This window comes from Mobula hypostoma, chromosome 1 (assembly GCF_963921235.1).
Source record: "Mobula hypostoma chromosome 1, sMobHyp1.1, whole genome shotgun sequence".
NCBI classification, from domain to species: Eukaryota; Metazoa; Chordata; class Chondrichthyes; order Myliobatiformes; family Myliobatidae; genus Mobula; species Mobula hypostoma.
The window spans coordinates 1,220,844-1,246,041 of NC_086097.1; the positions used below are offsets into that span (position 1 = coordinate 1,220,844).

At 46.0% G+C, this 25,198-nt stretch overlaps 1 protein-coding gene across 4 annotated transcripts in view; it reads right to left on the minus strand.

The window, feature by feature from the left end:
- LOC134343979 (heme transporter FLVCR2-like) overlaps window positions 1-25,198 on the minus strand; it is a 250,933-nt gene that overhangs the window by 6,317 nt on the left and 219,418 nt on the right. For 2 of the 4 annotated variants that reach the window (XM_063043005.1, XM_063042996.1), the window contains exon 10: window positions 7,526-7,615. The exons of the other annotated variants lie outside the window; for them this stretch is intronic. In XM_063043005.1, the coding sequence (XP_062899075.1) occupies window positions 7,526-7,615 (90 nt within the window). The remainder of the gene's footprint in view (window positions 1-7,525; window positions 7,616-25,198) is intronic. 4 annotated transcript variants of the gene reach the window in all.

Sequence of the window (25,198 nt, forward strand, 5' to 3'; positions counted from 1 at the left end):
GAAGTGACTGGGGAAGAGGCAGTTGGCTCACAAATAGAGAAAACATGGAGACAGTGTGTGAGGGAGGATAGGCATGTGATAGAGAAGGGACACGCTCAGATGGACGGTTTGAGATGTGTCTATTTTAACGCAAGGAGTGTTGTGAACAAAGCGCATGAGCTTAGAGCATGGATCAGTATTTGGAGCTATGATGTAGTGGCCATTACAGAGACTTGGATGGCTCAGGGCCAGGAATGGTTACTTCAAGTGCTAGGTTTTATATGGAAAAAGGACAGGGAGGGAGGCAAAAGAGGTGGGGGCGTGGCACTGTTGATCAGAGATAGTGTCACGGCTGCAGAAAAGGAGGAAGTCATGGAGGGGTTGTCTACAGAGTCTCTGTGCATAGAGGTTAGGAACAGAAGGGGTCAATAACTTTACTGTTTTTTATAGGCCGCCCAATAGTAACAAGGATATCGAGGAGCAGATAGGGAAACAGATCCTGGGAAGATGTAATAATAAGAGTTGTCGTGATGGGAGATTTTAATTTCCCAAATATCGACTGGCATCTCCCAAGAGCAAGGGATTTAGATGGGGTGGAGTTTGTTAGATATGTTCAGGAAGGTTTCTTGACACAATATGTAGATAAGCCTACAAGAGGAGAGACTGTACTTGATTTGGTATTGGAAAATGAACCTGGTCGGGTGTCAGATCTCTCATAGTGATCTAACTCCTTTACAATAGCATTGGAGAGAGATAGGAACAGACAAGTTAGAAAAGCATTTAGTTGGAGTAAGGAGAATTATGAGGCTATCGGGCAGAAAATTGGAAGCTTAAATTGGGAACAGATTTTCTCAGGGAAAAGTACGGAAGAAATGTGGCAAAGTTCAGGGGATATCTGTGTGGAGTTCTGCATAGATATGTTCCAATGAGACAGGGAAGTTATGGTAGGGTACAGGAACCATGGAGTACAAAGGCTGTAATAACTCTAGTCAAGAAGAAAAGAAAAACTTACAAGAGGTTCAGAGAGCTAGGCAATGTTAGAGATCTAGAAGATTATAAGGCTAACAGGAAGGAGCTTAAGAAGGAAATTTGGAGAGCCAGGAGGGACCATGAGAAGGCCTTGGCGGGCAGGATTAAGGAAAACTCCAAGGCATTCTACAAGTATGTGAAGAGTAAGAGGATAAGACATGAAAGAATTGGACCTACCAAGTGTGAAGTGGGAAAGTGTGTATGGAACTGGAGGAAATAGCAGAGGTACTTAATGAAGACTTTACTTCAGTATTCACTATGGAAAAGGATCTTGGTGATTGTAGCGATGACTTGCAGCAGACTGAAAAGCTTGAGCATGTAGATATTAAGAAAGAGGATGTGCTGGAGCTTTTGGAAAGCATCAAGTTGGATAAGTTGGCGGGGCAGGATGAGATGTACCCCAGGCTACTGTGGGAGGCAAGGGAGGAGATTGCTGAGCCTCTGGCGATGATCTTTGAATCATCAATGGGGACGGAAGAGGTTCTGGAGGATTGGAAGGTTGTGGATGTTGTTCCTTTATTCACGAAAGGGAGTAGAGATAGCCCAAGAAATTATAGACCAGTGAGTCTTACTTCAGTGGTTGGTAAACTGATGGAGAAGATCCTGAGAGGCAGGATTTATGAACATTTGGAGAGGTATAATATGATAACGAATAGTCAGCATGGCTTTGTCAAGGGCAGGTCATGCCTTACGAGCCTGATTGAATTTTTTGAGGATGTGACTAAACTCATTGATGAAGGAAGAGCAGTAGATGTAATGTATATGGATTTCAGCAAGGCATTTGATAAGGTACCCCATGCAAGGCTTATTGAGAAAGTAAGGAGACATGGGATCCAAGGGGACATTGTCTTGTGCATCCAGAACTGGCTTGTCCACAGAAGGCAAAGAGTGGTTGTAGACGGGTCATATTCTGCATGGAGGTTGGTAACCAGTGGTGTGCCTCAGGGATCTGTTCTGGGACCCTTACTCTTTGTGATTTTTATAAATGACCTGGGTGAGGAAGTGGAGGGATGGATTAGTAAGTTTGCTGATGACACAAAGGTTGGAGGTGTTGTGCATTGTGTCAGAGGTTACAGCGGGACATCGACAGGATGCAAAACTGGGCTGAGAAGTGGCAGATGGAGTTCAACCTAGATAAGTGTGAAGTGGTTCATTTTGGTAGGTCAAATATGATGGCAGAATGTAGCATTAATGGTAAGACTCTTGGCAGTGTGGAGGATCAGAGGGATCTTGGGGTCTGAGTCCATTGGACACTCAAAGCTGCTGCACAGGTTGACTCTGTGGTTAAGAAGGCATACGGTGTATTGGCCTTCGTCAATCATGGAGTTGAATTTAGGAGCCGAGAGGTAATGTTGCAGCTATATAGGACCCTGGTCAGACCCCACTTGGAGTACTGTGCTCAGTTCTGGTCGCCTCGCTACAGGAAGGATGTGGAAGCCATAGAAAGGGTGTAAAGGAGATTTACAAGGATATTGCCTGGATTGGGGAATACTTTATGAGAATAGGTTGAGTGAACTTGGCCTTTTCCGCTTATAGTGACGGAGGATGAGAGGTGACCTGATAGAGGTGTGTAAGATGATGAGAGGCATTGATCGTGTGGACAGTCAGAGGCTTTTCCCCAGGACTGGAATGCCTAGCACAAGAGGGCATAGTTTTAAGGTGCTTGGAAGTACATACAGAGGAGATGATAGGGGTAAGTTTTTTTACACAGAGAGTGGTGAGTGCATGGAATCGGCTGCTGGCAACGGTGGTGGAGGCAGATACGATAGGGTCTTTTTCGAGACTTTAAGATAGATACATGGAGCTTAGAAAAATAGAGGGCTATGTGTAAACCTGGTAATTTCTAAGGTAGGGACATGTTCGGCACAACTCTGTGGGCCGAAGGGTCTGTATTGTGCTGTAGGTTTTCTATATTTCTATAATTTTAAACATTTCTATAAGGTCACCTCTCATTCTCCTACCTTTCAAGAAATAAAGACCCAGCCTAGCCAACGTCTCTTTATAACTGAGGCCCTCTGGTTCTAGCAACGTTCTCATTAAATCTTTTCTGCACTCTTTCCAGTTTCACCACGTCTTTCCTATAACATTGTGATCAAAACTACACAGTCCTCCTATGAATCATAGAACTACAACATCATGTCCGAACTCCTGTTTCAATGCCTGACTAGTGAATGTCAGTCTGCTAAATGCCTTTTCTACCTGTGATGACACTTGTAATCCTGTCCCTGTCCCAATATGCAACTTGTGATCCTGTCTCTCTTAGGACTCTATCATTTATAGTGTAAGTCCTGCACTGATTTGACTTTCCAAAATGTATAACCTCATACTTATGTACCACCCCTGGGTCCACATGTCTGACTGATCCAGATCCCGCTGTAATCTGCAATAACCTTCTTCACTATCAACAAAACCTCCTAATTTTTGTGTCACCCGCAAACTTGCTGACCTAGTCTTGTGCATTGACATCCAAATCATAAGTATAAATAACAAATGACAAGGGTTGCAACACCAACCCCCCACAGCGCACCTGTAGTCATTGACCTCCATTCTGAGAAATAACCTTCAGCCACTGCCCGCCCGCTTCCTAAATTGCAGCCAATTGTGAATCCACATCACCATCTCTCCCTGGAATCCACATGACCTAGCTTTCCTGACCAGTTGATCACATGGGATCCTGTCAAGAGCTTGATAAAATCCAAAGACACACACAAGGCCATGTTAACTCCTTCAGATCAGACTGACTACCGCTCAGAATTTCCTCCAGTAATTTCCCCACCACTGATAACAAGCTGACCAGCCTATAGTTCCCTGGCTTGTCCTTGCTACCCTTCTTAAACAATGGAATGGAATTAGCTACCTTCCACTCTTTGGGAACTTCACTAGTGGCTAATGATGAAGCAAATAATTCCATTAGGGCCCCTGCAATTTATTCTCTAGACTCCCACAAAGTCCAAAGATACACTCAGTCAAGCCCTGGGGATTTATCCAGCAGAAGGCAGTGTAAAGGCTGCACTCCTTGCTGGTAACATGAATCACTTGCACTTGTTTTCTTTATCTCTTGAGCAACCCGTGATTTTCTCCTCAGTAAACACTGAGGAAAAATATTCATTAAAAATCCCACACATGTCCTACAGTTCAAGAAACAGACGCTCCTGCTGATCTCCAAGGGGACCAACTTTCCATCTAGCCACCCCTTTATTCTTAATGTGGCTAAAGACTGGGATTTTCCTTAACCTTACCTGCTGGATGGGAGTCGATAGATACTTGATTGGTCAGGGCATGAAAGGATACGGGGGGGGGGCGTGGTGGGGCGAGGCAGGAGATTGGGGCTGAGTAGAAAAATAGATCAGTCGTGATGAAATGGCAGAACAGACTTGATGAACCAAATGGCCTAATTCTGCTCCTATATCTTATGGTCTCGTGGTCCAGATCCACCCCACATCCTCTCTTTGTCCTTCTGATTAATTAAGAGTATTATTAATCTTTCTATAGTCATCAAGGGACTAGAGTCTTAATTACCACAGTACATCTTGTCCTTGCTGACCTGATCTTCCACCTAGTCCCATCTACCTGCACACGGACAATATCCCTTCAAAACCCTCCCAGCCATGTGCCTGTCCAAACTTCTCTTAAATGTTATAATCTGGTCCTGGATCTACCTATTCTATTGGCTGCTCAGTCTACACTCACACCATCCTCCGAGTGAAAAAAAATCCGCCCCCCCCCCCCCAGATTCAACTTAAACATTTCACCTTTCACCATAGTACTATGGCATCTAACTCTAGTCTGAGGAGAAAACGACTACATGCATTCACTCTATCAGTTTTCTATACTGTACTTCTATAAAATTTCCCTTCATTCTCCTGTGCTCCAGGGAAGTCTTAACCCACTTAACCTTTCCTTATAACTCAGGTCTTCAAGTCTTGACAACATCCTTGTAAACCTGAACAATCTCTTGACTACCCACAAGTAATTAAAGGAGAAAACTTTAGACAAAAATTTACAAGGAAAAACCTTCTTTGGTTTTTTAAGTTTTACTTTTAAATGACATACTACTGGGTTATGGTCACTATTACAGTCTGCGTCTGGATATGCTTTGCATTGAATCACCGAGTTTCTAAATCTTTGGTTTGTAGTAATAAAGTCAAGTTGATTTCTGGTGTTATCACCTGGACTTTTCCAGGTCCACAAGCGTCTTGGATGGTTTTTAAAGTAGGTATTCATAATGACCTGATTATTCATTTTGCACCATTCTACCCATTTCTCACCTCTTTCATTTCTTTCCCCTAGTCCAAATTTTCCTATGGTATTTCCATCAGCACCTTGTCCTACTTTAGCATTTAGATCTCCCATGACAATAACAATATCTTGAGATTTGCATCCATTCTTTGCTTGTTCAAGCTCTTCATAGAATTTATCTATAACCTCATTTGTTCCATCTGTTGTTGGTGCAGAGACCTGTATAATTGCTAAATCAAATGGTTGTCCTCTGAATCTAACAAGGAGCACACTTTCTGATATTGCCCAATGTCCTAAAACAATTTTTGCCATGTTTTCATCCATAAGAATTCCTAATCCATTATTATGGGATGTTTCACAAAAATAAATTAGTGTTTTATTTCTATTCTGACATGTTCCAGCACCTCTCCAATGAACTTCGCTAATTCCCATGATGTTAATCTTTAGTCTTTCCATTTCATTTATCACATTGTCTAATCTTCCTGCTTGATATAGGGTTCTTACGTTCCAAGTGGCAATAATTTTTTTTTGTGTTACTTGAATTTTATGAGCAATAGCTTGATGATGGTCGGGGATCCCCTGCTGCCCAGAATCAACCCTACCGAGCGAAGCATCTTCAGAATTGTCTTGAAGATCCACTTGACGCTGTTGTTGTGTGATACATTTTGTGAGTTTGACCATGGTTTTCTTAGCAAATAGATTCTAGGGAATCTAGTATCTAGCAATGGTGGTTTGCTGTTGCCTACCATTGGTCGAACTAAAGAAATCATCATTTCTCTTCCCAAATGTTCATCCGCCTGTACTATAGCTGTTGACATTTGAGGTCCTAGCTCATCCGCCTTTTCCGTCATAAGTTCAGTTACTGAACCTGCCAGATCTGCCATTGGCCTTTGCTCGTATCCCGAGCAGGAATCCCTGTAGGTGCTACCGTTCCGGGTCAGAGCAGCCCTGGGAGCAATGAATGACTAAGGGGTACCTCCACTTTCCCCAAAGCTCTGAAAGTCCCCAATCAGAGCCTCATCACCGGTTGCAGTTTAGAGTCATACCCAGGACTTCCACCTAACACCTCCCAGCTTCTCACTTCATCCCACCCTCCCCCACCCACCTTTCGTTTCACCTGGTCTCACCAACCACCCGCAAGCTCATACTCCTTCCCCCCCAATCTCTTATTCTGGCATCTTCCCCTTTCCTTTCCAATCCTGATGAAGGATCTCAGCCTGAAACTTCAGCTGTTTATTCCCCTATGATTTCCTCCAGCATTTTGTGAGTTAGTCTGATCTAACTAGCTTCTCCCAATCCACTTTTGCCAGCTCCTGTTTTATCATACTGAAATAGGCCTTCTCTCAATTCAGGATCTTAATATCTGCTCTATTCTTGCCTTTCTCCAAAATAAGACTAAAATCTGTAGTCTTTCACTGGTCTAACCGCTTGTCTGCCACATTCCCTACGATTAGGTCAGGCGCCAGCCTCTCTCTGGTAGGTCTACCTGCACATTGTCTCAAAAAGCTCTCCAAAATGCACTTTAAGAATTCCACTGCATCTAATATTTTAACACTCAGAAAAGTAGGGATCTTCACACTTAACTGACATTACACCGCACCCCCTTGCCCGGTGTGTCTAAATCACCCTGAAAACTCTGCATTTTCCACACAATCCACAGCCTCATCCTCGAGAATCAAAACAACCTTTCAAACTACACCTGTGCCTTGATTCTGGTGGAGTTGCACCCGTCATCGCCCACCAACCTGTTTCTCCCTGATTTCTGCTTTCTGCCAAAAGAGCACTTTCAATTCATGCCAAAAGAAGTATCTAGCTGCTTTCCTTCCACAGCTGTAGTTTTAACGTCGAACATTCCATTAGATGCTGACTGGAGTTTTCACTTTTATCTAGAACTAGCAGCTTCTACGGTGTTTGAATAAATATGCTTGTGGAGGTTTGCACATTAGATAATCTTGGACAGTTTCCGTAGCTGAACTTTGGGAATATACTGAGGGCACGATTCATGAAATGTGCTGTCTTTCACTTCATTAACCACCTGCTGATTCCAGATCAAAAGGTGTGTTTGTGCATGAGCACGAGGTAGATACACACAGCATGGAGGCCCAGAACAACCACTAAATAGTACATCACCTCAATACCACAGCTTCTTCCACTGGGTAAGGTGACACCAGTGGCTGCTGACACATCGTGGTGTCACTCCCATGTGGGTCACTGTAGCCTGCTGCAGCCGACTCAGACTAAAAGTCATCCGTGAGCAGAAAGTGACTCAAAATCGTACCTCCGATGGCAACATGCGAAGAGGGAGGATGAATGAGGAAATCGTAGCAGTTGTGGTGCCGTAACCGAGAAGGTGGTTTGCTGCTATGCTCTGTAATACATACACTGCACATGATTAAACGATCAGACAACAATCATTCGTGAGAAGCTGCATGCCAACACAAACCATACACCAGGGAGACGAGATTCACCGAAAGACCATCACCACCAAACACCTTGTCACACCAAAAGACCATCACCACCACCTTGTCACAATGCCACCAACTACCATTAACAACATGCTCTTGGCTCCTCATCTGAACACTCACATTTCACCGGATCCACATGCAATGCGATTGAGTTTGCTCTGGCAAAGGTGTTGGATTAATTACTCTGATTTGAAGGCCAGAGAGGTAAGCAACACAATGTTAGTAGCAGTGCCCAGGAGGTTTAAACACACACACTTCAGTGGGGCAGCTGACTGAACCACTTGCTCCAGCTTCAATTAATGTCCTGTTGAGACCAAACACCAAACACAGGCAAAGTTTGAAGTGAAACGATCAGCTTGATCTAAAACCCAGCTCCAGCAGTTTCCCCACAAGTGAACAAGCTGCATGTGGTCTGAAGGCTTCTTGGCGACTGTGATCCAGAGCAGCAACTACTGGGCTGGACACCTGTCACCAGTCGGACTGAGAAGAACCACGATGTGGAAGGCTGGGCATAGTTCTAGCTCTACCATCTGCATGTTTGATGTGAGTTACCAGAGTCGGGGCTGGGGAGGGGTTAGACGGCGGGTGAGGGTGGAGTAGCTGCTGCCGCCAGGGACAAGTGAGGGGCCAGCAGAGGGATGCAGGTACTGGGCTGAGGGGACACACTGACGAAATGCTGCCACGTAAACCTGACGGGTCTAGAGAGCTGTTAGTCACAGAGCCTGCGAAGATGCAGCGGGTACAGGAACACTGGTGTAGCCATCAGACCATGAGTTAGCCCACAACCTTCCTACGGAGCAACCACAGTGCCAAAGAAAAGGTGAACGCCCGTGGTAAATAACATCTTCCAGAAGGGAATGGAAACAGACTTGCTAGCAGCCTCAAGCTGGAACAGTCTCACTACCTCCTGCAGCTTCCATGTGTTGGCCTTTACAAGGAGAGCACTGATCACTGATTCTGCTTTCTGTGCCAGCTCACCTCGGGGACAAGAGCTTTGCGGACTTTTCTTCCAGCAGGCCTGGAAAACTCCAGCCATGGAAAGCAGCAGGAGATTCATTGCCATTCCATTCTGACCACCTCCCCTTAGACTCCCTTATCCAAAGCAAAGGAGCCGTCCTTATCCAAAGCAAAGGGGTGGTGTGTGATGATGACATTGATAAGATTTACAACTCTCCGAGTGAAGAGATTTCTACTCTGTCAGTCTCAGCCACCCGGCCCCCTACTTCTGCACCGCTGGCTGAGGGCAAGTACACAAATGGGAATCGTAATATCCAAGAAAGCAGGGAATTACCATATTCCATACGTAGTCCAAAGGGTGAAACTCTGACAAAGGTGAGACACAGAGTTTCATACAGTAATACAGCACAGAAACATGCCCTTTGGCCCAATCTGTCCCCACTGAACTAGCTGCCTATATACACTAATTTAGAGCGTGTGTAATTAAATCCTGCTCCAAATGGTTAAACCGTATCTGCCACTACTCAGCAAGCACTACAGGTGTGCTGCAGTATTGGAGGGGCTGTCTGTTTTCTGCCAAGTTAAATCGAGGCTGTTCCCTCCTCAGCAGATGTGACCGGAGGAGCAGCAAAGCAGTACCTAACTGACCTGGCTATTGTTACTTATTATTTAGATGTGGCCACCCGCACACGCGGGACTCGAACCGCCATTGGGAGCCGCGGGCAGACATGCGGTAGCGCGTTTGGAACTACCCGCTCGGGGCGGACCTTCCGGGGACAGTCTGAGGCCACGTCTGCCCCGCGGGTCGCAGGGACCCACGGGAGGGGAGATTTAAGCGTGTGATTTTGAATCAGTAAAGGCATTCTGAGTTCAGCTGTCTCTGCCTCTGTTTCTTTAGTGGCGCGTTTGCGCGCAACTGCATTGGTGACCCCGACGTTCCAGACGGCATCTGGAGCCGGCGACTCAGCGACCAGCCATGAGTTCCAGCAACTCGCACAGCGCAGTCTCTCTCAAGCTCCTGACTTTCTGGGCCACTCAGCCCCACGTTTGGTTCGAGCAGGCTGAGGCTCAGTTCAGTATCAGAGACAGCTGACACCACGTGGTACTACTACGTGGTCAGCACGCTCGACCGGGAGATCGACTTCTTGGGCCACAGAGTCAACCAACATGGCGCAGTTCCCCTACCGGACAAGGTCTAGGCCATCCGCCAGTTCCCCAAGCCCAACACGGTCAAGGGCCTGCAGGAGTTCGTAGGGATGGTCAACTTTTATCATGGGTTCGTGCTGGCGGCGGCACGCATCATGAGACCCTTGTTCAGCCTGAAGTGGCACAGGACGCGGAGTCCACGGAGGCGTTCGAGCAGGCCAAGGAGGCACTGGCAAAGGCGGCCCTCCTAGTGCACCTGAGAGTCAATGTACCCACAGCACTCACAGTCGACACTTCCGACACGGCAGTCAGCGGAATCCTGGAGCAGATCGTTGAGGACCAGTGGCAACCACTCGCTTTCTTCAGCCAGCACCTACAGCCACCAGAGGTGAAGTACAGCACTTTCGACAGAGAGTTGCTAGCACTCTACCTGGCTGTCTGGCATTTCCGGTACTTCCTCGAGGGAAGGGAGTTCACTGTGTATACGGACCACAAGCCCCTCACCTTCGCACTGGGCAAGGCATCAGACCCATGGTCGGCTCGGCAGCAGAGGCACCTGTCCTTTATATCAGAATTCACCACGGACGTCCGCCACATCGCAGAGAAGAACAATGTCATCACCAACACGCTGTCTCACCCCTGCCTCCATTCAGTAGGCATATCATCCTCAGGAATAGACTACGCAGCACTGGCAGAACCACAACGGTCGGACACCCGAGATCCCGGCTTACCGCACCACTGTTTCGGGGCTCCAGTTGGAGGACGTCTCCATCGGCCTGGCAGCGGATCGACTCCTGTGCGACGTGTCTACCGGCAAACCCCGACCCGTGGTACCAGCAGCATGGAGGCGCCAGGTGGTCGAAACGCTGCACGACCTGGCTCACCCGTCCATCCGGGCTGATAGTGGACAGATTCGTCTGGTATGGTTTGCACAAACAGGTCGGACACTGGGACAGGACCTGCGTACACTGCCAGACCGCCAACGTCCAGCGGCACGTGAAGGCTCCCCTCCAGCAGTTCCAGCCGACGCACAGGAGGCTCCAACACATCCACGTGGACATCGTCGGCCCCCTGCCAGTCTCCCGGGGCGCCAGGTATATTTTTACCGTGGTAGACAGGTTCACCAGATGGCTGGAAGCCATACCACTCGCAAACACGTCCACTGAGTCCTGCGCCAGGACGCTCAATGCAAACCAGATCACCAGGTTCGGCCTCCCAACGGACATCACCTCCGACAGAGGGGCGCAGTTCACGTCTGGTTTGTGGACAGCACTGGCGCAGCTCCTGGGCACCCAGCAGCATCACACCACAGCGTACCATCCCCAGTCCAACGGTTTGGTACAGCGATTCCAGTGGCATCTCAAGTCGGCCCTGATGGCATGCCTCAGGGGCCCCAACGGGACAGATGAGCTTCCCTGGGTCCTACTGGGCATCCGCACAGCCCCCAAGGAGGACCTGGACACCTCCTCGGCAGAATTGGTCTACGGTGCCCCCTGACGGTTCCAGGCGAGTTCGTACCAGAGGCCCGAGGTTCAGAAGAAACTCAAGCAGCGGTGCTAACGAGGCTGCGGGACAAGGTAGGGACCCTGGCACCGGTCCCGACCTCCAGGCATGGACCCACGCTATCCTTCACCCCTAAAGACCTCCGAGACTGTGAGTATGTTTTTATTCGCAGGGGCATGCACATGTCACCTCTACAGCGGCCGTACGAGGGACCCTTCAGGGTGATCCGGCACAATGGAGCCACGTGTGTCGTGCAGGTGGGTGGCCGGGAAGAGACTTTTACAGTGGACCGCCTCAAACTGGCACACTTGGACATTCAGCAACCAGTGAGGGTACCCCCACCGCTCCAGCGAGGCCGGCCACCCAGGCAAGCCACACAGACTGGGGGCTCCACTCCCCCGATGGACGTTTCTGGGGGGGGGGGGGGCGGGAGGGGTGTGGCGACCCACGCACGCGGGACTCGAACTGCCATTGGGAGCCGTGGGCAGACACGCGGTAGCACGTTTGGAACTACCCGCTCGGGGCGGACCTTCCAGGGACAGTCTGACGTCACGCCCGCCCCGCGGGTCGCAGGGACCCATGGGAGGGGAGATTTAAGCGCGCGATTTTGTATCAGTAAAGGTATTCTGAGTTCAGCTCTCACTCCCTCCATGTGTTTCTTGAGTATCGCGTTTGCGCGTTACTATATAGAGATACTTACTTCAGTGGTTGGTAAGTTGATGGAGAACATCCTGAGATTTATGAACATTTGGAGAGGTATAATATAATTAGGAATAGTCAGCATGGCTTTGTCAAAGGCAGGTCATGCCTTACGAGCCTGACTGAATTTTTTGAGCATGTCACTAAACACATTGATGAAGGTAGAACAGTAGATGTAGTGTATATAGATTTCAGCAAGGCATTTGATAAGGTACCCCACGCAAGGTTTATTGAGAAAGTAAGGAGGCATGGGATCCAAGGGGACCTTGCTTTGTGGATCCAGAATTGGCTTGCCCACAGAAGGCAAGGAGTGGTTGTAGATGGGTCATATTCTACATGGAGGTTGGTGACCAGTGGTGTCCCTCAGGGATCTGTTCTGGGACCCCCAACTCTTCATGATGTTTATAAATGTCCTGGATGGGTTAGTAAATTTGCCGATGACACAAAGGATGGGGTGCTGTGGATAGTGTGGAGGGCTGTCAGAGGTTACAGCGGGACATCGATAGGATGCAAAACTGGGCTGAGAAGTGGCAGATGGAGTTCAACCCAGATAAGTGTGAGGCAGTTCATTTTGGTAGGTTAAATATGATGGCAGAATATAGTATTAATGGTAAGACTCTTGGCAGTGTGGAGGATCAGAGGGATCTTGGGGTCTGAGTCCATAGGACACTCAAAGTTTTCGTGCAGGTTGACTGTGTGGTTAAGAAGGCATACGGTGCATTGGCCTTCATCAACCATGGGATTGAGTTCAAGAGCTGAGAGGTAATGTCACAGCTATATAGGACCCTGGTCAGACCCCACTTGGGAGTACTATGCTCAGTTCTGGTCACCTCACTACAGGAAGGATGTGGGAACTATAGAAAGGGTGCAGAGGAGATTTACAATGATGTTGCCTGGATTGGGGAGCATGCCTTATGAGAATAGTTTGAGTGAACGCGGCCTTTTCTTCTTGGAGCGACGGAGGATGAGAGGTGACATGATAGAGGTGCGTAAAATGATGAGAGGCATTGATTGTGTGCATAGTCAGAGGCTTTTTCCCAGGTATTGAAAACTGTTTTCAGCTGCTTGGAAGCAGGTACAGAGGAGATGTCAAGGGTAAGTTTTTTACACACACTCACCACTCTCTGCGTAATGGGCTGCTGGCGACGGTGGTGGAGGCGGATACGATAGGGTCTTTTAAGAGACTCCTGGATAGGTACATGGAGCTTAGAAAAATAGGGCTATGGGTAACTCTAGGTAATTACTAAAGTACATGTTTGGCACAACATTGTGGGCCGAAGGGCCTGTATTGTGCTGTAGGTTTACTACGTTTCTATCTGTACAGCGTGGAATAGGCACTTACAGTTCTGTGAGCCGTGCCACCAGCTATCCCCGAATTTTAAACCTTGCCTAAACCTAATCAAGGGACGATTTACAATGACCAAATAACCTACTACTGGGTACACCTTTGGCCATGTGATCTTGTGGAAAACATACAAGCTCCTTACCAAGGAAGCAGGGATTGAACTTCGAATTCCGACACTCTGAGTTGTATTAGTGTCATGCTAACTGTGGCGCCCTTATCTCCACATCAGAGATAATAATATGTGCAAGGGCTGCTATGTGCCTTCCACCAGTACACTCAGCATGTTTGCAAATCACCTCACCAGCTCTGCAGCTCTTGAGATGACCTGAAAGAGGCTTAAAGCTGCTACACAAATGCAGCTCTTTCAGTCTGCATGCCCTTTGATAAGAATCGCAGGATAGAAGAGAACGGAGAAATGAACACTGTCATGTTAACATGCAGCAGGTCCAAGTAAAAACCAAATGTGATCACAAGAACGGTTCGTGATTACACATCCCCATAATTACAGTTCGCAATATAACAGTACATCCTTTCCCACAAACAAAAGGTACTGGATAGGAATTTCTGAATGAGCATTGATTAGATTATTGATTTTTAAAGGCTTAGGAGAGAAGCTGAGAAATGTCAAAGCTATTTGACATGTTTAGTTTTTACAGTGATGATTAGGATTACAACAATGACAGGGACAATATTTGTGGGGAATAGTGATTCAAACGTATAGTAAAGTAATGAAGTGACATGCAATCTAACCAACTGGTAGACAGCTGGCAGTTGATATACAGAGCAAGGACAGTTGCGACATATTGTCTTCTGTTTCTAACCATGAGCTGTCCTTGGGGTGCTTGGGATGTCTTGAGAACTAATTGAGAACTGGATATTCAAGAGTTTCTTAGCTCAAGGAGGAGCGATTTCAGAGCATCGGAGAGATTGCTTCCTGGACTGTCTGTTGTGGGAGCATTTAAGGTCTAATCAGCCCAAAAAAATGGACACTTTTGACATTTACAGGCAACTGGAACGAAAGGAGTGTCTTGAGGAATACAACGTATGTAGGGGGGAAGTGAAAAAAAAGGGGCTATGGAAAAACCCTTGGTAAGTAAGGTAGTATCCCAAGACTTTCTGTAAGTAAAAAAAACTTGATAAGAACTCAAGGCAACACACACAAAATGCTGGAGGAACTCAGCAGGCTAGGCAGCATCGATGGAAAAAAGTACAGTCAATGTCTCAGGCCAAGATGTCTCAGCCTATAAATGTTGCCTGTACTTTTTTCCATAGATGCTGCCTGGCCTGCTGAGTTGCTCCAGCATTTTGTGTGTGTTGCCTGAATTTCAAACACCTGCAGATTTTCTCTTGTTTGTACTATAAGAACTCAGTGGGTGAGGCAACATCTAAAGATGGAAATGGATAGACAGTATTTTGAGTTGAGACCTACACTCAGGGCATATGAAGTATTTTGACTGAAACACTGACTGCACATTTCCCTCCTCAGATGTTGCCTAACCCGCTGAGTTCTTCCAGCATTTTGTTTTTTTTTTACTCCAGTGATGTGTGGAGCCAGGCAGGGTCCTCACAGAATATTTCTCATTTGCATTCACGAAGGAGATGACCTTCCGGTTTGAGATGGTGCTGGTGAAACACAGTGACGACTTACTGACAGCAAACAAAACTACTAGCTACTTTATTAATCACGTTTTCTGGAAAACAATCACTGCAATCAACAGCCTGCAGCTTCCCTTTCGGAGCTGTGGTTTTGAACCGCCAGTACAGCCTGGCATTTTTGTGCTGCGAACTGAAATCTCGAAGGGGCGGGATGGTTGGGGTGCGGCGAATCAGAATCAGGTTTATTATCACCGGCATGTGACGTGAAATTTGTCAACTTAGCAGCAGCAATTCAATGCAATACATCATCTAGCAGAGAAAAAGAAGTAAATAAAATGATAAATAAGTAAATCAATTACAGTGTACGTATATTCAAAGGATTAAAATAACGTGCAAAAAAAAATACTGTATATTAAAAATGATAGTGTCCAAGGGTTCAATGTTCATTTAGGAATCGGGTGGCAGAGGGGAAGAAGCTGTTCCTGAATCACTGAGTGTGTGCCTTCAGGCTTTTGTATCTCCTACCTGATGGAAACAGCGAGAAAAGGGCATGCCCTGGGTGCTGGAGGTCCTTGATAATGGACGCTGTCTTTCTGAGACACTGCTCCCTAAAGATGACCCAGGTACTTTGTAGGTTAGTACTCAAGATGGAGCTGACTTGATTTACAACCCTCTGTAGCTTCTTTCAGACCTGTGCAGTAGCCCCCACCCCCCCCATACCAGACAGTGATGCAGCCTGTCAGAATGCTCTCCACAGTACATCTATAGAAGTTTTTGAGTGTATATGTTGACATGCCAAATATCTTCGAACTCCTGATGAAGTATAGCCGCTGTGTTGCCTTCTTTATAACTACATCAATACGTTGGGACCAAGTTAGATCCTTAGAGATCTTGACACCCAGGAACTTGAAACTGCTCACTCTCTCCACTTCTGATCCCTCTGTGAGGATTGGTATGTGTTCCTTCATCTTACCCTTCCTGAAGTCCACAATCAGCTCTTCCATCTTACTGACGTTGAGTGCCAGGTTGTTACTGTGGCACCATTCCACTAGTTGGCATATCTCACTCCTGTACACCCTCTTGTCACCACCTGAGATTCTACCAACAATGGTTGTATCGTCAGCAAATTTATAGATGGTATTTGAGTTATGCCTAGCCACACAGTCATATGTATATAGAGTAGAGCAGTGGGCTAAGCACACACCCCTGAGGTGCGCCAGTGCTGATCGTCAGCGAGGAGGATCACCAATCCACAGAGATTGTGGTCTTCCGGTTAGGAAGTCGAGGATCTGACTGCAGAGAGAGGTACAGAGGCCCAGGTTCTGCAACTTCTCAGTCAGGATTGTGGGAATGGTGGGATTCGCTCTCTCCGGGCGGCCCAGCATGGCACAGCAGCAGCGGCCTTTCGGATCTGGTGTTACTTTAATTTAATTTTAAGGCACAGGTTTTGATTAGGGCACATGGATAACAGAGCGACTATCTACCATCGCCAGATACTGCTACAATACGGAGATCGCCCAAAAACAAACCTTCATCAAGACCTGCTGGTTAAATTACGCGATCTTGGCTTGCTGAGGGGATCGGGCCTACAGTCCTCGGAGTCGCCTAATGCCAGTGGCCAGAGGCGGAGAGGTCGTAAGCGGTGCGCGAGGAAGCGGAAGCGAGGCAAGCGGGCAGGAGTCTGTGCCAGGCAGAAAGCAAACCTTAGCCGGCCGGCTCTCCCGTCCATTCTGCTCTCCAATGTCTGCTCCCTGGACAATAAATTGGACTACATCTGACTCCAACGAAATACTCGGCGGGAGTACAGAGTCTGCTGTGCGTATGTTTTCACAGAAATGTGGCTCTCCGATGGAATCCTGGACGCCGCCATTCAGTTGGACGGGCTTGTCTTGTTTTGAGCAGACAGAAATGCAGCTCTTTCCGGTAAGACTCGCGGTGGTGGCTTGTGTGTTTACATCAATACGGAATGGTGCAAGAACTCTGTGCTGGTTTCAAGATACTGCTCATCGCTAGTGGAGTTTGTGACTGTTAGATGCAGACCATTTTATTTACCACGGGAATTCACCACTGTCCTTATAGTTGGTGTGTACATTCCTCCCAGCGCTAATGCTAAGTAGGCGTTCTGTGAACTCTATGGGGCTATTAGTGAGCTGCAGATCGCACACCCTGATGGACTGTTTATTGGCGCCGAAGATTTTAACCATGCGAACCTTAAGTCAGTGCTCCCCAGATTCCATCAGAACGTGGACTTTGCAATGAGAGGGGAGAACGCGTTGGACATTGTTTACACAAACATTCCCGACGTGTACCGGGCAGAGCCCCGACCCCACCTCGATTACTCAGACCACATCTCTGTTATGCTAATCCCAGCATACAGACCGCTCGTCAGATGCTCCAGACCAGTTCAGAAGCAGGTGAAAACCTGGCCAGCAGGAGCCATCTCTGCTCTTCAAGACTGCTTTGAGCACACTGACTGGCACATGTTCAGGGAGGCTGCAACCGATGGCAATTCTACCAACTTAGAGGAGTACACGGCATCAGTGACAGACACTTACACTACACGCTGCATCCCTAAAGCGAACAGCATTATGAAGGACCCTACGCACCCCTCATACAAACTCTTCTCCCTCCTACCATCTGGCAAAAGGCACCGAAGCATTCGGGCTCTCACGACCAGACTATGTAACAGTTTCTTCCCCCAAACCATCAGACTCCTCAATACCCAGAGCCTGGACTGACACCAACCTACTGCCCCCTACTGTGCCTATTGTCTTGTTTATTACTTATTGTAATGCCTGCACTGTTTTGTGCACTTTATGCAGTCCTGGGTAGGTCTGTAGTCCAGTGTAGTTTTGTGTTGTTTTACGTAGTTCAGAGTAGTTTTTGTATTGTTCATGTAGCACCATGGTCCTGAAAAACATTGTCTTGTTCTTACTGTGTACTGTACCAGCAGAAATGACAATAAAAAGTGACTTGACTTGACTTGATTAAATGCTGAGCTACAGTCAATGAACAGCATCCTGACGTAGGTGTTTGTGTTGTCCAGGTGGTCTACAGCTGTGTGAAGAGCCATTGAGATTGCAACTACATTAACCTATTGTGACGATAGGCAAATTGCAATGGGTCCAGATCCTTGCTGAGGCAGGAGTTCAGTCAGGTCATAACCAACCTCTCAAAGCATTTCATCACTGTCGATGTGAGTGCTACCGGGCGATAGTCATTAAGGCAGCTCAGATTATCCTTCTTTGGCACTGGTATAATTGTTACCTTTTTGAAGCAAGTGGGAACTTCCACCCGTAGCAGTGAGAGGTTGAAAATGTCCTTGAATACTCCCGCTAGTTGGTTGGCACAGGTTTTCAGGGCCTTACCAGGTACTTCATCGGGACCTTCCACCTTACAAGGGTTCACTCTCTTTATAGACAGCCTAACATCGGCCTCTGAGACAGAGATCACGGTCCTCTGGCGCAGCAGGGATCTTCACAGCTGTAGTTGTGTTCTCCCTTTCAAAGTGGGCATAGAAGATGTTGAGTTCATCTGGTAGTGAAGCATCGCTGCCATTCATGCTATTGGGTTTGGCTTTGTAGTAAGTGATGTCTTGCAGACCCTGCCAGAGTTGTCGTGCATCCGATGTTGCCTCCAACCTCATTCGAAATTGTCTCATCACCCTTGAAATAGCCCTCCGCAAATCATACCTGGTTTTCTGGCACAGGCCTGGGTCACCAGACTTGAATGCCACAGATCTAGCCTTCAGCAGATGATATACCTCCTGGTTCATCCATGTGGGAATGTACAGCAAGTCTTTGTAGGCACTGACTCATCCACACAGGTTTAATGAAGTCGGTGACAACTGCAGCATACTCATCCAGGTTCAAAGATGAATCCCTGAATACAGTCCAGTCCACTGATTCAAAGCAGTCCTGTAGCCGCTCCTGTGTTTCCCTTGTCCATACCTCTTGGTCCTCACTACTGGTGCTGCAGTCTTCAGTCTCTGCCTATACTCAGGATGTAGAAGTACAGCCAGGTGATCAGACTTCCCGAAGTGAGGGCGTGGAACAGCACGGTAGGCATTTTTGATGGTGGTGTAGCAATGGTCCAGTGTGTTGTTACCTCTGGTATTGCAAGTGATCTGTTGATGGTAAATGCTTTGTGATTTTTTTCAGACTGGCCTGGTTAAAATCTCCCAAAGCGATGGTGAAGGCATTAGGGTGTGCTGTTTCATGCATGTTGATTCCATTGCTCAGATCATCTAAAACCTGCTTGACATTGGCCTGAGGTGGAATGTATACTGCCACCAAAATGACCCCGGAGAACTCCCATGGTAGGTAAAATGTATGGGTCAAATTAAGAGAGTAAGGAACAAGCCAATGTTTGGCCATTACTGGAATGGACCTGGAGTTGATCTGAGGTAGCAGATCTGCGATGAGGTCGAGACAAGGTAATGGGGCCCATGCCTGAGAAAGATGAACGACTGATGTTGGCCTGATTTAAGCACCAGGCCAGATTGAAAAGCTTGGACACAGGTCGAATCAAGGCAGTGCTGCCCAGGCCCGAAAGCATATCAACGTGGCAGGGGCTGGGTCCAAGTGCAGTGTGAGAGCCGATATTTGGCCGATTTAAATGTCGAGTCATATTGAAAAGGACATGATGTCAAGGAGAAAGACAAGTGCTCGCTGCTTGGCAGGGTTGACTCATTTCTGTGCTGAACTGAGGTTGTGGCCTGAAACTAACAGGCTCCTAGACTGGCTGTAATGATGAACTGGCACTGTGGCTGTGAAATCACTTTCACAAGCTTGAGATTTGAATGTTATTTGCTTACTTTTAATTGTTTGCCTGATGTGTTCTGTTTTTTTACACACGTGTGTTTGACAGTCTTTTTGAACGAGTTCTGTTGGGTTTCTTTGTTTTGTTAGGTGTAAGGAGATGAATCTCAAGGTTAAATATATACTTTGTTGAATAATACATACTTCGATAATAAATATATTTTGGATGTTGTGAACGACATAAAAGATAATTAATTTAATGAAGGTTACATGAAATCTCCAATAGTCATGGGAGATTTCAACGCACATCAATTGGGAAAATAAGATTGGTAATGGATCTCAAGAGAGTGAGTTTGTTGAATGCCTATGCTTTTTAGAGCAGTTTGTCGTTGAGCCTACTAGAGGATCTTCTATACTGAATTGGGTGTTATGTAATGAACCAGAGGTGATTAGGGAGAGTAAAGTAAAATTTTTGAACTCTTAGGGGGCAGTAATCACAATACGATTGAGTTCAACTTGAAATTTGATAGGGAGAAAGTAAAGTCTGACGTAGCAGTATTTCAGTGGAGTAAAGTCAATTACAGTGGTATGAGAGAGGAGTTGGCCAAAGTAAATTGGAAGGAGATGCTGGCAGGGATGACAGCAGTGCCGCAATGGCTTGAGTTTCTGGGAAAAATGAGGAAGGTGGAGGATAGATGTATTTCAAAAACGAAGAAATACTAAAATAGCAAAATAGTACAAACATGGCGGACAAGGGAAGTCAAAGCTAATCTACGAGCAAAGAGAGGGCATACAACAAAGCAAAAATTAGTGAAAGACAGAGGATTGGGAAGGGTTTAAAAACCTACAGATGGCAATTAAAAGAGTGATTAGGAGGGAAAAGGTGAAATATGAAAGCAAGCTAGCAAACAATATTAAAGTGTATAATAAAATTTTATTCAAGTATGTAAAAAAGTACAATTGAAATGAGAGTGGATATAGGACCACTGGAAAATGAGGCCAGAGAAATAAACACAGTGAGCCAATGAGATGGCAGATGAATTAGATTTCCTCTTGTTTGTGAAAGAACTGAGTATTTCTCATTAGTCTTCACTGTGGAAGACACTAGCAATGTGCCAGGTGTTGAAGGGTGTGAGGGAGAAGGTGCTCAAAAAGCTGAAAGACCTAAGTCACCCGGACCAGAGAACTGCACCCTCGAGTTCTCAAAGAGGTAGCGGTAGAGATTGCGGAGGCATTAGTAATGATCTTTCAAAAATTATTAGACCCTGGCATGGTGCCAGAGGACTGGAAAACTGTAAATGTCACTACACTCTTTCAGAAAGGAGGAAGGCAGCAGAAAGGAAATTGTAGACCAGTTAGCTTGACCTGTGGTTGGGAAAATGTTTGAGTCAATTGCTAAGGATGAGGTTATGGAGTACTTGGTGACACAGGATAAGATAGGATGAAGTCAGCATGGTTTCCTTAAGGGAAAATCTTGCCCAACGAATCTGTTGGAATTCATTGAGGAGATTACAAGTAGGATAGATGAAGGGAATGCAGTTGATGTTGTAAATTTGGACTTTCAGAAGGCCTTTGACAAGGTGCTACACATGAGACTGCTTACAAGACAAGACCCAGGGTATTTTTTTCCTTGAATCCTTTCCTGGTTGACTGCCAGTGACTAGTGGTATTCCACAGTGGTTGGTATTGGGACAGTTTCTTTTTATGCTGTATGTCAATGATTTAGATGATGGAATAGATGGCTTTGTTGCCAAGTTTGCAAACACTGGTGGAGGGCAGGTAGTGGTGAGGAATCAGGTAGGCTGCAGAAGGACCAAGACATATTAGGAGAATGGGAAAGAAAGTGGCAAATGAAACACAATGTTGGAAGATGTATGTTCATGAACTTTGGTAGAAGAACTAAATGTGTAGACTTATTTTCTAAATGGGGAGAAAATCCAAAAATCTGAGATGCAAAAGAGACTTGGGAGTCTTTGTGCAGTTCAGCCTGAAGGTTAACTTGCAGGTAGAATCAGTGGTGAGGAAGGCAAATGTACTGTTAGCACTTATTTCAAGAGGTCTAGAATACAAGAGCAAGGATGTGATGCTGAGGCTTTATAAAGCACTGGTGAAGCCTCACCTTGAGTATTGTGAACAGTTTTGGGCTCCTCATCTTAGAAAAGATGTGCTGGCATTGGAGAGGGTACAGAGGAGGTTCACAAGGATGATTCTAGGAATGAAAGGGTTATCATACGAGGAACGTTTGATGGCTCTGGGTCTGTACTTGTTGGAATTCAGAAGGATAAGGGGGGGATCTCATGGAAACCTTTCGAATGTTGAAAAGCCTAGGTACAGAGGAGATGTTAGGGGTAAGTCTCTTATGCAGAGATTAGTGAGTGCGTGGAATGGGCTGCCAGCCATGGTGATGGAGGCGGATACGATAGGGTCTTTTAAGAGACTCCTGGATAGGTACATGGAGGTTAGAAAATTGGAGGGTTATAGGTAACCCAGGTAATTTCTAAAGTGAGTATATATTCGACACAGCATTGTGGGCCAAAGGGCATGTATTGTGCTGTAGATTTTCTATGTCCCTATATTCTCCCCATTTAGATAATAGTCGGCAACTACTGTTCCTTTTACCAAAATGCATTATCATACACTTCCTAGCACTGTATTCCATCTGCCAATTTTTGCTCATTATTCCAATTCGTCTCAATTCCTGCTGCAATTGCATTGCTACCTCAGCACTGCCTACCCCTCCACCTATCTTCATATCCTCTGCAAACTTTGCCACAAAGCCATCAATTCCATTTTCTAAATCATTGACAAACAACGTGAAAAGTAGCAATCCCCTGAGGAACATCACTGGTCACCAGCAAACAACCAGAAAAGGCCCATTTTATTTCCACTTGCTGCCTCCTTCCTGTCAGCCATTATACATGCCCGTGTCTTTCCTGTAACGCCACAGGGTTTATCTTGTTGAGCAGCATCTTTTTATCTTGAAGATTTTATCATTAGGCTCCAAGTACCTCGAAATCTCATCTTTAATAATAGACACCAGCACTTAACCAGTCACTGAGGTGAGGCTAACTGGCCTACAATTTTCTTTCTTTTGCCTTCCTCCCTTCCTAAAGAGTTGAATGTCATTTGTAATCTTCCAGTCCTCTGGGGCCATGCCAGAATCAAGTGATTCTTGAAAGATCATGACCAATGCATCTGTTATCTCTTCAGTAACCTCTCTCAGGACTCTGGGATGTAGTCCATCTGGCCCAGGTGACATCCACCTTAAGACCTTTGAATTTGCCTAGCACTTTTTCCTTTAGAAATGGCACTCACTCCTGCTACCTGGCAATCACGGACCTCTGGCACACTGCTAGTGTCTTCCACAGTGAAGACAGATGCGAAGTACCCATTAAGTTCATCTGCCATTTCTTTGTCCCCCATTACTACCTCACCAGCATTTTCGTGATCCAATATCAACTCTCACTTCCCTTTTACTCTTTATATAACTGAAAAAAAACTTTAGTATCCTGCTTTAAATTATTGGCTAGTCTGCCCTCATATTTAATCTTTTCCCTTATAGCTTTTTTAGTTGCCTTTTGTTGGATTTTAAAAGCTTCCCAATCATCCAACTTCCCACTCACTTTTGCTACCTTATGTACCCTTTCCTTGGCTTTTATGCAGTCCTTGACTTCATTTGTCAGTCATGGTTGCCTACCCCTGCCATTTGAGAACTTCTTCCTCTGCCGGACATATTTATCCTTTGCCTTGTATTCCCAGAAATTTCGGCCATCTCTGGTCTGCCATCATCCCTGCCAGTATCCTCCTCCAATCCACCTGTGGAAGCTCCTCTCTCAGCCATGATTGAATGGCACAGCAGACTCAATGGGCCAAATGTCTAAGGGATGGCTTTTTAGAACAGCTTGTTGTTGAGCCCACTAGGGGATCGGCTGTGCTGGATTGGGTGTTGTGCAATGATCTTGAGGTGATAAGAGAGCTTAAGGTTTGGAAACCTTAGCGAACAAAGATCGCAATATGATCAAGTTCACTTTGAAATTTGAGAAGGAGAAACTAAATTCCAATGTGTCGGTATTTCAGTGGAATAAAGGAAATTACAATGGCATGAGAGGGAAACTGGCCAAGGTTGACTGGAAAGAGACACTAGCAGGAAGGACAGCAGAGCAGAAATGGCTGGAGTTTCTGTGAAAAATGAGGGAAATGCAAGACAGATATATTCCTAATAAGAAATTTTCGAATGGAAGAAGGACACTACCCTGGCTGACAAGTGAAGTCAGAGCCAAAGTAAAAGCAAAAGAGAGGGCATACAAGGAAGCCAAAGCTAGTGGGAAGAAAGAGGATTGGGAAGCTTTTAAAAACTTGCAGAAGGAAACTAAAAAGGTCATTAGGAAGGAAAAGATGAATTATGAAAGGAAGTTGGTGACTAATATCAAAGAAGATACTAAAAGCTTTTTTAAGTATATAAAAGGTAAAAAAGAATTGAGGGTAGATATAGGGCCAATAGAAAATGACGCTGGAGATGGCAGAGGAACTGAATGCACATTTTGCATTAGTCTTCACAGTGGATGACATCTGCTATATACTGGACATTCAAGAGTGTCAGGGAAGTGAACTATGTTCAGTGAAAATTACGTCTGAGAAGATGCTCAGGGACCTTAATGGTGTGAGGGTGGATAAATCTCCTGGACCTGATGGAATGCACCCTCGGGTTCTGAAGGAAGTAGCTGAAGAGATTGCAGAGGCATTAACAATGATCTTTCAAGAATCGATAGAATCTGGCATCGTACCGGATGATTGAAAAATGCAAATGTTACTTGGCTATCTAAGAAGGGTGGGAGGCAGCAGAAAGGAAACTTATAGTCCTGTTAGCCTGACAGCAATGGTTAGGATGTTGTTGCAATCGATTGTTTGGGATGAGATTATGGAGTACCTGGAGGCACAAAACAAGATATGCTAAAGCCAGCATGATTTCCTGAAAGGAAAATCCTACCTGACTAACCTACTGAATTTTTTTGAGGAAATTACAAGCAGGGTAGACAAAGGAGATGTAGTAGATGTGGTGTACTTGGATTTTCAGAAGGCCTTTGACAAGGTACCGCACATGAGGTTGCTTAGCAAGGTAAGATCCCATGGAATTACAGGGAAGTTACTAGTGTGGGTGGAGCATTGGCTAGTCAGCAGAAAACAGAGAGTGGGAATAAAGGGATCCTATTCTGGCTGGCTGCCGATTACCAGTGGAGTTCCACAGGGGTCGGTGTTGGGACCGCTGCTTTTTACGATTTATGTCAATGATTCGGACTATGGGATTAATGGATAAATTTGGCTAAATTTGGATAAATGTGGCTAAATTTGTCGATGATACAAAGATAGGTGGAGGAATGGGTAGTGTTGGGGAAACGGAGAGACTGCAGAGAATTTTAGATAGTTTAGGGTAATGGGCAAAGAAGTGGCAAATTAAATACAATGTTGGAAATTGTATGGTC